Raw genomic sequence first — 13,584 nt, forward strand, 5'->3', positions numbered from 1 at the left:
TCATAAGGCACACAGTTTGTAAAGCTGTCATGAAGTGTAGTTTGCTTTTTAGCAGGTGTGCTAGAGGAGCCGATTTCGCTACGGAGCCGGCTGCACTTCTCCCATTCTTCGGGATGTTTATTCCTCAGGTGCTGGAAAAGATTTGTTGTACTGCTGCTCCCAGCAGCAACAGCCTTGAAACATGTTTTGCAGCAAGGCTTCGTCTGTCTTTCGTCTGCTGCATCAAAACCAAACCAGTTCCAAATGACGGAATTACCTTTGCCTTTCTTTGGAAGTAGTCCTCTGCTACACGCTGCCATGTTGTTTTGACCGTGTTACGCGGGGCGGGGGCTGCCTCATATCGCGCTACGGTAACCAACAAGGACGAAACGCGGGAAAAAAACTCGAGTTTGCAAAATAAAAATCGTTTTAAACTACAAAATTGATAAATCGATTAAATCGTTTTTTTCCCCCAGCCCTAGTATCATTGTGCCTGAACCCTGTACAGTGGTGGCTTAGCACAAGATACTATATCCATGTTTTTCCATAAGGAAATGCATGTATGTGTGCTTATTCGGAATGCTACAGATAGGATAACCTGTGCATGCTCATTTTTGGCATTCTAACCATTGCCTAGGTCAGAGGTCAGTCTGCACAGTGAACACAGTGTTGGGGTCTGGATATAATTATCTTTTTCTTCACCCATTAATCACAGACTATGCATGACTTTGAATACCTCAAACTTCTTGGAAAAGGCACTTTCGGCAAAGTCATCCTAGTGAAGGAAAAAGCTACCGGGCGATATTATGCCATGAAGATCCTCAAAAAAGAAGTGATCGTAGCAAAAGTGAGTACAGGCACCAGGGGCGTGGAAAGAAAATAGTGGGACAATTCCTGCAGTTAGCTACAGTATCCGAGTCTGTGCATATGGAGGCTCATCACACATGCTCTTCGTGTTCTCTTGCAGGATGAAGTGGCACACACACTCACAGAGAACCGCGTCCTCCAAAACTCCAAGCACCCCTTTTTGACGGTGAGAGACTCCCCGTTCACCTATGTGCAAACACTCCCCGTCCTGCTGAATGGCGTCTGAATGGGACCTTCAGCAGACTCACCACTCCTGCCTGTGAGGCACTATTCAGCCATGGCACTCAGTTTGTTTTAGGAGTGTTTGAGCAATGCTAATTAAAGGAGTAAATGGAGCTGGCCATCAACAACTCAGTGCTTCAGCTGCCACTCCCAGCCCTTCACACACATTTCCACTTCAACAGACGGTTGAAGTCACGGGTGTCAAACAACAGAATAAGTACAGATACATTTCTTGAATTACATTATCCTTGCATTAGCATTTGTACTTGTTTATATAGGTGGTACTGTGTAAGGACTTTGTAAGAACTTTCCTTGCACTGAACTTGCTTACCAGAATGCTTACCTGACTGTAATTCTAAATCTTTTACCACACATGAGGCAGTTTTAGAGATGGGAAATAAAATACTTTGTTTCTGTGCTTAAGGATAGTTTTCAAGTATATTACTTGATTATTTACTTTTATGACACATCTTTTCTTATTTTGTACATATCTGTACTAGTTTATCTAGTGTAAATTTATTTGAGAATGATCTATTATTAGGCTGTTTTTGCCAATTTTGCCTAATTGACATGACAAGGATTATTTCCCGGACCTGAATGGGTGTGTTTGCTAATGTCAAGTTCACCATTTTACGAACTGGGGTGCACGCACACAACATGCAACAAGATGTCAGCTGTAAGATGAGAGGAAACCGGCAGCTCAGAAATTATATTAACATTAGTATGGATGTCCATACTATCCATGTCCATATTCTATCTCTTTTGACTTCTCAGTTCTGTTTTTTCTGTTTTCTTAACATCATAAAAGCTCTTAATTAAGCTTAATTTTCCAGTTTCTGACATGAGGTTCAGTTAACTTTAGCCAGAAGTGCTTGTTTTGTCTTTCACAATGCTGGAGTTTTTTTTTTTTTTTCTTTTTTTCCCCATTTTCTTGAGTAAGGAAGTAGCATCAGTACTTTACCAGACTCCTTTTGAACACAAGTATCTATACTTCTACATTAGTGACAAACATGAACGTGTGCTTTTGCCACCTCTGGCCAGTTTTATTTTTGATTTGCTCTCTGGAGGACTGCACTGTACTATCTACTTTTAATAAATAGATGGCAGGAGTGAAGAGCACACACACACACAGATCCAGTACAAACTTGTGTCTTTTATTAGGGGAATATTTACTCAGGGAAAGGAGGAAATTCTGCAACCAAAGCAGAGACTTTATCACTGAGTCCGCAAACAGGCTGGGGTCAGTACACGCTTTTGAAGCAACTGGAGCAGAAACACAACACACAGCGGAGTTGAAATGCGGTCTAGCTGAATCTTCGTCTATATTCCCAATCTTAAACACACAATTTGAGAAAAATAAAAACAAAATCAAAAGAGTAGCTGCAAGGTGGCCATCTTTCCGGGAATTGAAGTGCTGAGGGAGTCAAAATTAGGTTGGAAACACAGGACTGTACATACTGACAGGATACATTAGCTCCAGCTAAAATGGAGCAAAATAAGATGCTCAACTGTACAATTTAATTCATTGTTTTAAAAAAAGTTTGTTGTATTTACTGCCTTGAACTGATTTTTATTGTATACCTGTTCTGTCATTTGTGTCTAGGGTCTGAAGTTCTCCTTCCAAACTCATGACCGATTGTGTTTTGTCATGGAGTATGCTAATGGAGGCGAGGTGAGGCTAAGCAAATGAATCTACTTAAACCTATTATGTTAGTCATTTTGGAGTGGTTTAATCTCATGTTTTTTCTCTTCTTTACTCTTTCTATTCCTCAGCTTTTCTTCCATCTCTCACGAGACAGGATCTTCTCAGAAGAACGGGCGCGTTTTTATGGGGCTGAGATTGTTTCTGCATTGGACTACTTGCATTCGGAAAGAAATGTTGTCTACAGGGACCTGAAGGTGCAGATAGTTCATGGTCTACACATTGATCATAAAAGTGTAATAACCTGTATGCAATCATACTCTAGTAAACTTTGTATGTAGGGTTAAGGCATCCTCAGTATTTACATAACTAAACGGATAAACCATGAAAGAAACTGACACTTTTGACTTATTGAACGGTGCGGGTTTACATCATCCCGAATGAGGTATTAGCGTGCATGAGAGCTGTCAATCACCAGGCTTCTCCTTAAGGTTCCAATACATACAAAGTTTTATTTATTTATGTAAATTCTGAGGACACCCTTGACTTTATACTAGCAAATAAGCTTCATGATCAGCACGCAGGGTTGCACTTAGTGCCATCATGAAAATAGGGCCCACTAGATCACTATATTAGCACAAAACTGCTGTGCTGTTAATGAGTAAATTCAATTATAATTTGTGTATGTCAAACAAAGCAGTCTAGCTGCTGTGTAGCTCACCTCTCTGCATGCCATTGTTTCCAGCAGTGCCCCCACTGAAAGATCTTTTATTTGCTTCAGAGCCGTTACCGTGGTTTCAATCAGTCAAACAACACACTGAGTCAGGCCTCAGCAGCATCTGGCGCAAAATACATGCTCACTGCAAAAGAGCAGATTTATATTTAGTTTACATATCTGCTTACTCACGTCTGCTGTTATCGTTGCATAAATATGTGGTGTGTGTAGATTTTTGTTGGGTAACATTCTTCCTCCCTAGGGCTCTGCACTTCTTTTTTTAAACAAGCCTTCTCGTGAATGTCAGGGAACGGTACAGCTGGGGTCAGGTGTTGGTTCAGATGAGCAGTGGTGATAGATATCAGGGAGAGTGTGCGTGTGTCTGGAGGGTTGTGGGCAATCTGTAGCCCCCACCATTTTCACCAGATGATGATGCCATAGCAGCCAGATCAGCAGACTGCCTCCACCCTCTCCAGGCTGCATGCACTCAGCTCCCAGCCTGCTTAGGTTCTCCTGAAAGTGCAGGGGCCAGCAGGATTGCTCCATGTGCTGCTGACGGCAGAGCACTGCCACTGGCCACGTGTGTGATGCAGCTGCCAGGTGCCAGGTTTTTTTTTTTTTTTTTTTTTTTTTTTTTTTTAAACAGAGCGCGAGGACGCTGATATTAGCCCACACAAACACACACACCCAGCTATGACATGACCTCCCACAAACTTCCAAATCTCCCCTATGCTTATATTAGTTTATATTGACCCTGACTGTTCTTGTCATGGTTTTTCCTTCTGTATTCCAGCTGGAAAACCTAATGCTGGACAAGGATGGGCATATCAAGATTACCGATTTTGGACTCTGCAAAGAGGGAATCACTGATGGGGCCACCATGAAGACGTTCTGTGGGACCCCTGAGTACCTGGCCCCTGAGGTAAGAGTTCTTGAATACATGTCAGTGTCTGACCTGAAGTCTTTTTGAATTGCTTTTTTTGTATGCTTATTAAAGGGGACACTGCTGGCATGCGGAAGCTTAATAATGACCACTATAGATTGTGTCTGTGCGTGTGTCTAAGGAATGTTTCCGGGAGACGGGTGCCCATGTTGACACAGTTGCCGGCTTGTTGTTTTTAGTTCCCCATTTGGAATCTGCTAGGGAGGAGTGGGCGTTGGCAGCAATTCTGGAAACGTGAGCTTCCGCCCTTGGAGGGGAGGCCATGCAGGCTGCGGCTGCACCTGGTTCTGAGGGGGGCTCGGGCCCACAGCTGTCTGGGATGTCTCCCCCTGACCTGGGTTAATGCTGAGCCACGTGCCGGCCCCTTTGTCTTTCCTCAGCCCCAAACCTGGATCTGTACGATGGGTGGCTCCATATGTAGATGTGTGTTTATGTGTGTTGTCTGTACTGAAAATAATCGTACATTTACAGGCATATCTACTGTCTCCAAAACAGCACTCATACCACCTCCATGCCAACTGATACCATCTTCCAGCAGGACTGAGATCTAAGGCCAGATCGATACAAAATGATTAGCTGAAGATAAGATGAGATGAAATGAATTCAATGAAAGATGAAAAAAAAATTCTAACCCTCTCAACTTATTTTTTTTTCCTTCTCCTTCCTGAGCTGATTTGTTGAACATTCACCTGAATGCTCCAACCTTTTGTGTTACCTGTTGGCTTGAAGCCCTGAACACGTATTAGAAACCAGCTCCATTTTCCCCCCACTGGCAGCCCTGTTGTTGACATGACAACACTAGCCACCATGCAGGGAGGCTTTAGGGGGCGTTTCCGTGGAGACAGGGTCATTCCTCCTGAGGGCAGACCAGGCAGCATTACAGGTTGTTCCAAAGTGAACAATGACCTTGTTGTGTGTGTGTGTGTGTGTGTGTGTGTGTGTGTGTGTGCACAAGAATGTTGCTTGCCGTTACGTCTGGGGAATATTCCAGAAGACCGAGTGAAACTGCCACTGTAGACCACACCTGGCTGTGCTACTTCATTTGGGTTTATGTTCTGTTAGGTCTCTGCAGTTATGTCGCATATTCATAAATCTTACGCTGCTGCCTTTACTCCTGCCTGTGCTTATACAGAAGCAGTGTTTTAGTTTTGTTTCTTGGCAGAGTCCTGGTGGTTGGCACTGTGGAAGTACCCAGTGGAAGTGGCATTAGCAGGGTCTTAATGTGTGAGTGAAAGCCACCAGTTTAATTGTCACAATCCAGTCCTCCAGTTGGGGCTCAGAGCACAGGGAATGGATCCATAAGAGATTATTTCAGGCCACAGTTCTCCAGGAAGGGCAGTCTCTGTGATGTACTGGACCCAGTGTTGGCCTGTTGTGGATGTTGGTGGTTCCAGGCTCTTCAGTCTGTGTGTTAGGAATGGTTCCAGGATCCAGCGCTCGTGTGTGGACACAAGCTCATGGGCTAGGGCCTGGGCCCAGACTATATTGCTCCATTCCTGGACTCCGTGTGTGTGTGAGGACAGGCCCAGGCTCCAGTGCTCCTGGCAGCCCCACAGCTGTGCTCCTCTTCTACATATCCAGGCAGCTGCTCTCCCAGCTGTCGCTCCGCATGAAGCCCACGACAGCAGCACTGGAAATAGAGATGGCCCAGTAATCCAACACCGCGCCAGCGTCACATTACCGCTGCATCCCCAGCCTACCAGCACACACATACACACACCCCTGCAATTCCCTCTGCCTCACTGTTTGTTCTTTCCTGCATTTTCATTCTCATTGTTAGGTTTCTAGAACAATTTCTTCTTTCTTTATCCCTCTCTATATGTGCTTAGGCCTCTCTTTCCCCATCCTCTTTGAAGAATTCCATGCACTTACATAAGCAGTCCCATGCTATCCTCAATATTAACACATTTGTTCTTCTTACCATTCAATATTTCTTTGCCTAGGTCTTCATTTTACCATTACCATTTAGTCAGCTAGAGCTTTGCCAGGTTTAAATATAATAGTCTCTCACTGAGCTCAGCTGCTATGGAGTGTTTTTTTTTATTTATTTTATTATTATTATTATTTTTTTTTATTACTAAAAAAGGGAGAACCTGTCATGCCAGAGCTCACTATACCTGGCAACCTAATGTTCCCCATCTGTTTAAAGTCCCTCCCTCTGCAGTGTCCACTGTCAGCTGTATGGCCTGCTTAGGTTAGGGAAGTTGTGTGCAATGTGAGTGTGTCTGGCTTTGGTGGTGGTGTGTGTGTATGTGTCCAGGTCTGTGCTGATTAAATATGCAGAACCCCAGAGGAAACCCTATCTCTGCTCCTAATGTGAGATGTGAGTCAGTGTTGGCCAGGGACGCTCATCTTCTGGAGTGATGTCTCTTCCTGCCATCGCTCCTCTTTCTCTCTTGTTCTCCCTCTATTTCTCACATAAACACAAACATTTTTCAATTTATATTTTATGTTTCATTTACCGAGACGGGTTCACACTGTAAAACAGATTTTTTCAGTGTCTGTTCAGTGCCTCCATGCTTTTCTCACCACCTTTTTGGATTTTTTTGGCATCAGAGCCCTTTATTTGGCTCTCTAAGCATCACTTTTTTGTGATTATTGGGTGTAGACGTTTGACTTACAGTAGTGTAAAGTGCTGATGATCCTAAATCTGGGGGAAAAACAGTGTGTGTGAATTGATGACCTGTGTGTTTTTGTGGTTCCCCTGTCCATCGACCAGGTGCTGGAGGATAATGACTATGGCCGGGCGGTGGACTGGTGGGGGCTTGGTGTGGTTATGTACGAAATGATGTGCGGCCGACTGCCCTTCTACAACCAGGACCACGAGAAGCTTTTTGAGCTCATCCTCATGGAGGACATCCGGTTTCCACGCACCCTTGCACCCGAGGGCAAGTCTTTACTCTCTGGTCTGCTGAAGAAGGACCCCAAACAGCGGTGAGTAGTAAATGCCTAACGTAATGTCATGTAAATGAACTCTTTTATTTATTTGTTTGAACACCTTACCTACCCACCCTTTGACCTCTGACCTCAGTATTAACCATAACACTTTGCTTTCCTCTTAAAATATAGACATCCTTGTCCTTGTGTTGTCCTAAAATGTTTTTTAATTATTATTTTATTTATGCTTGTAAATGTAAGAATATATAGAAGACAAACTATGTTGTCATATCCACGGTCATGAATATTTTACAGAAAATCAAGCTAAGCATAGCCTTATTGTACATTTAAATAGCTACTCCATATTTGTCTGGATTATTAGGTTAGGAGGTGGGCCTGATGATGCCAAGGAGATCATGCAGCACAAGTTCTTTGCTGGAATTGTTTGGCAAGACGTCTATGAGAAGAAAGTAAGTGATTTTCATGTGCAGCATAAATACAACATAATCATTTCTGTGGCAGCAAGTTTGACCAGACACTGCAGTAACATAGTCCATCAAGGCTGGGGATAGTTATGGGGATAACTATGTGTGCAATCAAATAAGTCAAACATCTTTGCATTGGTCGAAAAAAGATGTTCATCTGTTGAAATTATGATGCATAGCCATGCTATAGAGAAATGAAGGTGTGTCAACATATTTAATTATCTCAGTTTAAACAAGAGCGTTTATGTGGCTCTATGCCAGGGTGTGAAGAAATTCCATGAATCAATAGTCAAAGCTGGAAATCTTTTAGCTTGATGTCTAATGGTGCTGTGTCCATCCTGTCTTTTCCCTACAGTTGATCCCACCTTTTAAGCCTCAGGTTACCTCAGAAACGGACACACGGTATTTCGATGAGGAGTTCACTGCACAGACCATCACCATCACACCACCTGGACAAGGCATGTATCCGTTACAAAGTCTACTCAAGTCTCCATTATCTTTCCATATAGAAGAATGACAAGCACATGCAGAAGGCAGTCATCAGTAATGCGCAAATTCTTTTTCCGTACATGCTTAAACTAGATGTTCCTGTAAGTCAGTAAAGCCTTAAGTCATTTCCTAGCCTTGAAGCCCAGTGAAGCAATTTTGGTTAACAAGGAGGTCTGAAGATAATTTTTTTTTTTTATTTCTCCTAAAAACAACTCTAAAATTAATCATAAAGGGACCATGTGAACATTTAAATTTCATTAGATTTCAGAAACTATTGATATCCAGAGATGTTGCTCTGTCACACTTCCTGTTAGCAAAGGTCTGCGGATGGAAAGCAATAATAATATACACTGCTCAAAAAATAAAGGGAATACTTAAACGACACTATGTAACTCCAAGTGAATCCCACTCCTGTGAAAGCAAACTATCCACTTAAGAAGCAACACCGATTGACAATTAATTTCACAGGTGGAAATTATAAGCAATTAGACATCCTCAATAAAGGCGTGGTTCTGTGGGTGGTGACCACAGACCACTCCGTTCCTATGCTTTCTGGCAGATTTTTGGTCACTTTCGTATGCTGCCGGTGCTTTCGCTCCAGTGGCAGCATGAGACTGCTACCAGGAGACAAGCCAGTACATCAGGAGAGGTTGTAGCAGGGCAAGAACCCTCTTTGTGCAAGGAGGTCACAAATGTGCATGTGTCTGCTCAAACGGTCCGACACAGACTCCATGAACGCTCTGTGTCCACAGGTGGGCGTTGTCCTTAGTCAAACACCGTGCAGCACGTTTGGCATTTGCCAGAGAACACAAAGATTGGCAAATTTGTCACTGGCGCCCTGTTCTCTTCATAGATGAAAGCAGGTTCACACTGAGTACATGACAGACATGACAGAGTCTGGAGACGCTGTGGAGAACATTCTGCAACATCCCCCAGCATGACCAATTTGGCAGTGGCTCAGTAATGTTGTGGGGTGGCACTGCCATTACATTTACATTTACGCCATTTATCAGACGCTCTTATCCAGAGCGGCTTACAATCAGTAGTTACAGGGACAGTCCCCTCCTGGAGCAACTTAGTAAGTGGGATTTGAACCTGGGTCTTCTGGTTCATAGGTGAGTGTGTTACCCACTAGGCTACTACCACCATTAGGAACTGCGATGAGATCCTCAGACCACTTGTGAGACCATGTGATGGAGCAATTGGCTCTGGGTTTCTCCTAATGCAAGACAATGCTAGGCTGGAGTGTTTTAAGGAGTTTTTTTTTTTTTTTTTTGAGTGTAACTCTTGATATATTTGATTTCCATATGTGATTTTGTTGTCAGCACAAGGACAAAATATTTAATAAGAATATTTCATTCATTTATATATAGGATGTCTTATTTTTGTGTTCCCTTTATTTTTTGAGCTGTGTTTAACAAGAACATTTTTAAATAATGTGTTTATCTGACAGATTTCTTTTGTTACTTAACACCTTTCACTATTGCGATCTATATTTGTGGTAAAATATTTGCACAGCACTTTAGTGGAATTTGATTTTGGAATAGGTTTTAGCACTACAATGTAATAAATTCTGCAGTATAGTCAAGTGTTCCTGCTGCCGTCTGTGTCCTGGATTTAGACATTTGATAGCTACATGGCACTTCATTGTGAAAGACACTCATACTCACTGTAGAAACAAAAAAAGATAAAAGCTATCAGCTGATCACTTCTTACACTTTGTAAAATTCAACCAAAACTAGTTAGCAGCTCACTCCAAAGGAATAAAGACTTCAGGCATAACTGTGTGACCTGTGATGTAGTGCCCCTGATGATCATCCCTGGGACACAGTTATGCACTGAAGAGAGATTATATGAGGTCTCTAAGGGCACTTTCTTTCTTGGTCTTACTGAGCATAAGAAAACCCAAGCCGACCTACATTGTTACCCTTGAAGCTGACTGATTAAATTGGGTATTGGTTGCTGATGGAAATTTGACTCATTTTAAACAGCAGCACTCAGGAGAACAGATCCCATTTCACATATTTTAAAGAAGTCCATTTTCCACCCATATTACCATGGCAACGTTTAGAAAAACTGAAATGAACTGAAGTCCCTCTGTGTTTCCTTTCATTGTTGAAAATATTTTTAAAAACAAATTCATATCCTACTTCAGGACTCCAAGAGTGTACGTGCAGCATCCTGCTGGGAAATCGAGACCCTAACTGCATTGCAGTAAAATGTACAAAATATTTCTTTGGCCTGTTATATTTGTGTCTGGTTGGCAGTAGTGTGTAATAAGTAAATTCTCATCCACTATGTTGGAGTGAAAACTTCAAAATTGGGTGCCCTTTATTTTTGACTATCACTTTAATGAATACAGTTCTCCATCTGCTGGAGAACTGTATTTACTGCATCTGTGTCTGTCACAATTCAGGGTTCATATGGTTTTTAAAAACCTGGAAAAGTCTTGGATTTTGAAAAGAGAATTTTACATGTCTTAAAGCTTTGGAAATATGAAGTAAACATATAAAGTTGTGGGAAACTTTTAATGAATATATAATGAAGTACATGGTTCACGTAAGAGAAACATTTTGTATATGTTTACACGTTCATTTACAACTAGCAATGGTCTACAGTAACTTGCTATTTTTACACAGTGAACCACGTCACATGGTACAGCTTCCATATTCCAGCAACTCCGCAGCCGTGTCTTCTTTTAAAAGTCTTGTAAATTAAAGCTGAAACTCATGGGGCCCATTTAATAATCGGTCTTGTTATGCTTTTTGAGTAGTGATGTGAAAATGGATAAGGAGGTGAGACATTGCTAGCCTCTGGCAATTGCGTTTTGGTTGCACCGGTGAAAGCAAAGTCTGAGGTGTGGAATCAATGAAAATGTATAAAAGACTCTTAAGGCAAAAGAGCTGTTTGCATGCTCAAATTTGAATAACATAGCGAGCTTTCACTAAACTTGGAAGAAATGCTTGCCGCTCATTCTGGCTAGAAGAAGAGCTCTTATTCTCTGGCACCGCACAATGGAGACGCTGCCTAACGACCCACCTACACTTAATTGTGTTTTGCCCCGATGTAACACACATCTCAACATGCAACACTCAACTATTTACATAGATCAGGGTTGTCATAGATTAAGTTGAACAACATTTTGGTAAATCTGTCATTGTGATTTTTTTTCTTTCAAATTTGCACAGAAATTTCTCCAAACATGAAATGTTGCCTTCGAGTAATTGAAAAGTCATGGAAATTCTTTTACAAAAAATCTGTACAAACCCTACCAGTTGTTACAGCAGTGTGTGTTTGTTTATTTCTAACTGGTCGATTTTATCTTGTTGCCTTTGTCATTTTTCATTCAGATGAAAACATGGAGTCCTTTGACAGCGAAAGGAGACCTCATTTCCCTCAGTTCTCCTACTCAGCGAGTGGAACAGCTTAGAAAGCATCTCAACATTCCTCTGGTCTCAGCATTTCCCTACAGACTGCTTTTTGAAACTGCGGCTTACCTGCCATCAGTCCTTTGCCTTTTCTTCCTTTACCAGTCTTTGTTTCTGTTGTACTACACACATTTCCTGCTGTGGCTGAATGAAAATACATTATTTAGAAATGGAAAAAACAAACAAGGCTTTGATTGATAGTTATTTCAGTGGCCTTTTCTAAAATGTCTTTTTTTTTTTCTCTTTTCCGGCCTGGTGAAGAGGGAGACTGGTTACAGTACGCTGTATTTCCAACATGTAAACTGCCATAGTCAGACAATCGTAGTGTTTTCTAATCCAGATCTAAATCAGTGCTACTGCAGTAGCCCAGTTCTTCTGTCTCAGGGTATACCAGTTAAGTCTCCTAGCATACCGCTACTGTTGGAATTTAAAATTTAAGTCAATTTAAAGTCAATGAGTTTGACCCTCAAAAATATATGCATGCGTTTATGCTTACAAAAAAGTACATGAAGTACATGGTCATTTCAGCCACACATTATTAGTGAGATTTACTCCTGGTTCTACAACAAACACTCTGGCTGGTCAGGTACTTTTCTTTTTAGCTTCAGTATGTCCTTTTATTTCTCTTTTCAGGTTTTTCCTGCATTGGGCGTCTGGCTCTCAGTGCTCTCACCACAACCTCAGTGAGGTTGCCATTATTTCACACATGTAAACACAGAAGCTGGGTTCGAGGGACTGTTCATATTTAGTCAACTTGCCTCTCTCTAGTGGAGAAGCAGCATCATTCTACACCCGGTTCAGTTTGTATTATTTATATAGACCAGCAGTGCATGGGACAGGGTGTGACAATGGCCTCTGAACGTTGATTTTTTTGTACACTTGTCTTTACTTTTTACGCATTGTCGTTGAAGGCAATTGAAACTGTCAGCTGAAACAAGGTGTAAATATGTTTTTTTTTTTTTTTTTTTTAAACAATTAAGATGCAAAGAAAACCCATCGTTTCAACTGTCCACCATGTTCCTTTTCAATTTTTTTTTACATTTTTAAACAATACTCTGATCAGTGTTCAGATTATTACTGTCAATTACGATACATAACTTCAGCATATTCTATTGAATGTAATGGCTTTTTTTCTTTGTAACTATTTTAGTTCTGATAGTCACATATGCATATGCTCACTTATGCTGCCACCTTAAATAAAACAGGGAGATGTTTTCTTTATTTTTCTTATAATTTTCCCCCCCTTCTGCACATTCCCAATCCTAAGACTGAACACACCAGCGTTAGTAAATAAATAATGAAACTTGTACACACTGTTGAACTGTTTTTAGAATGTTTTTCTTAGAACTGATTGAATAAAACGTTTTTGGAAAAAAAAAAAACTGCTGTCTTTTGTTTACAAAATTTTCATAAATGTACCGCTACTGCAATATTGTTTCCAGAATTCTTTTGCAATCATCTGCGTTACGTTACTTTCACTCACTCATTTTATTAGAAACACTTTCCCTACCTTCTATGTTGAGTTGCTCTTTATAAGTGGTCAGTGGATGTATTTGTGTGGTGGGCCGAATATGTGTGAAATCGCAGTAACACACACAGGGAAAACCTCAATAATATCCCATCCTTTTGTACAAAGGTAGCCATTAATGCTTATCACGAAAATCTTACACAGCATCACATTTTAACAAAGCCCTGTGAATTGCCCACATTTTTAGGGAGCCAAAAGCATTTTTTTTTTTTTTTTATGTCGTAAATGTTGTGGTCATCAGGTTGTAGATGTTCTGCGTTGTCTAGCAGCATGAGGCCGGTCCCCTTCAGACTAGCTCACACAGTGTAGTGTCAGCAGCAGATGTTGACAGCCAGCTGTGCTCAGCCACATGAACAATGGTTTACCCAGTGAGGGGTTCACCTTACACTGCCCCGAGCTCAGCAAGCAA

The 13,584-nt window shown here is 41.5% G+C and overlaps 1 protein-coding gene across 3 annotated transcripts in view; it reads left to right on the forward strand.

Moving 5' to 3' along the window:
* akt1 (v-akt murine thymoma viral oncogene homolog 1) overlaps positions 1-13,022 on the forward strand; it is a 39,309-nt gene extending 26,287 nt beyond the window's left edge. For all 3 annotated transcript variants that reach the window (XM_028998288.1, XM_028998279.1, XM_028998296.1), the window contains 9 exons: positions 695-826; positions 947-1,012; positions 2,672-2,740; positions 2,842-2,967; positions 4,219-4,347; positions 7,088-7,302; positions 7,628-7,715; positions 8,086-8,188; positions 11,570-13,022. In XM_028998288.1, coding sequence (XP_028854121.1) covers positions 695-826; positions 947-1,012; positions 2,672-2,740; positions 2,842-2,967; positions 4,219-4,347; positions 7,088-7,302; positions 7,628-7,715; positions 8,086-8,188; positions 11,570-11,649 — 1,008 coding nt within the window. In that variant the 3' untranslated portion in view covers positions 11,650-13,022. The remainder of the gene's footprint in view (positions 1-694; positions 827-946; positions 1,013-2,671; positions 2,741-2,841; positions 2,968-4,218; positions 4,348-7,087; positions 7,303-7,627; positions 7,716-8,085; positions 8,189-11,569) is intronic.
* The last annotated feature ends 562 nt before the right edge of the window (positions 13,023-13,584 follow it).

This window comes from Denticeps clupeoides, chromosome 1 (genome assembly GCF_900700375.1).
Source record: "Denticeps clupeoides chromosome 1, fDenClu1.1, whole genome shotgun sequence".
NCBI classification, from domain to species: domain Eukaryota; kingdom Metazoa; phylum Chordata; class Actinopteri; order Clupeiformes; family Denticipitidae; genus Denticeps; species Denticeps clupeoides.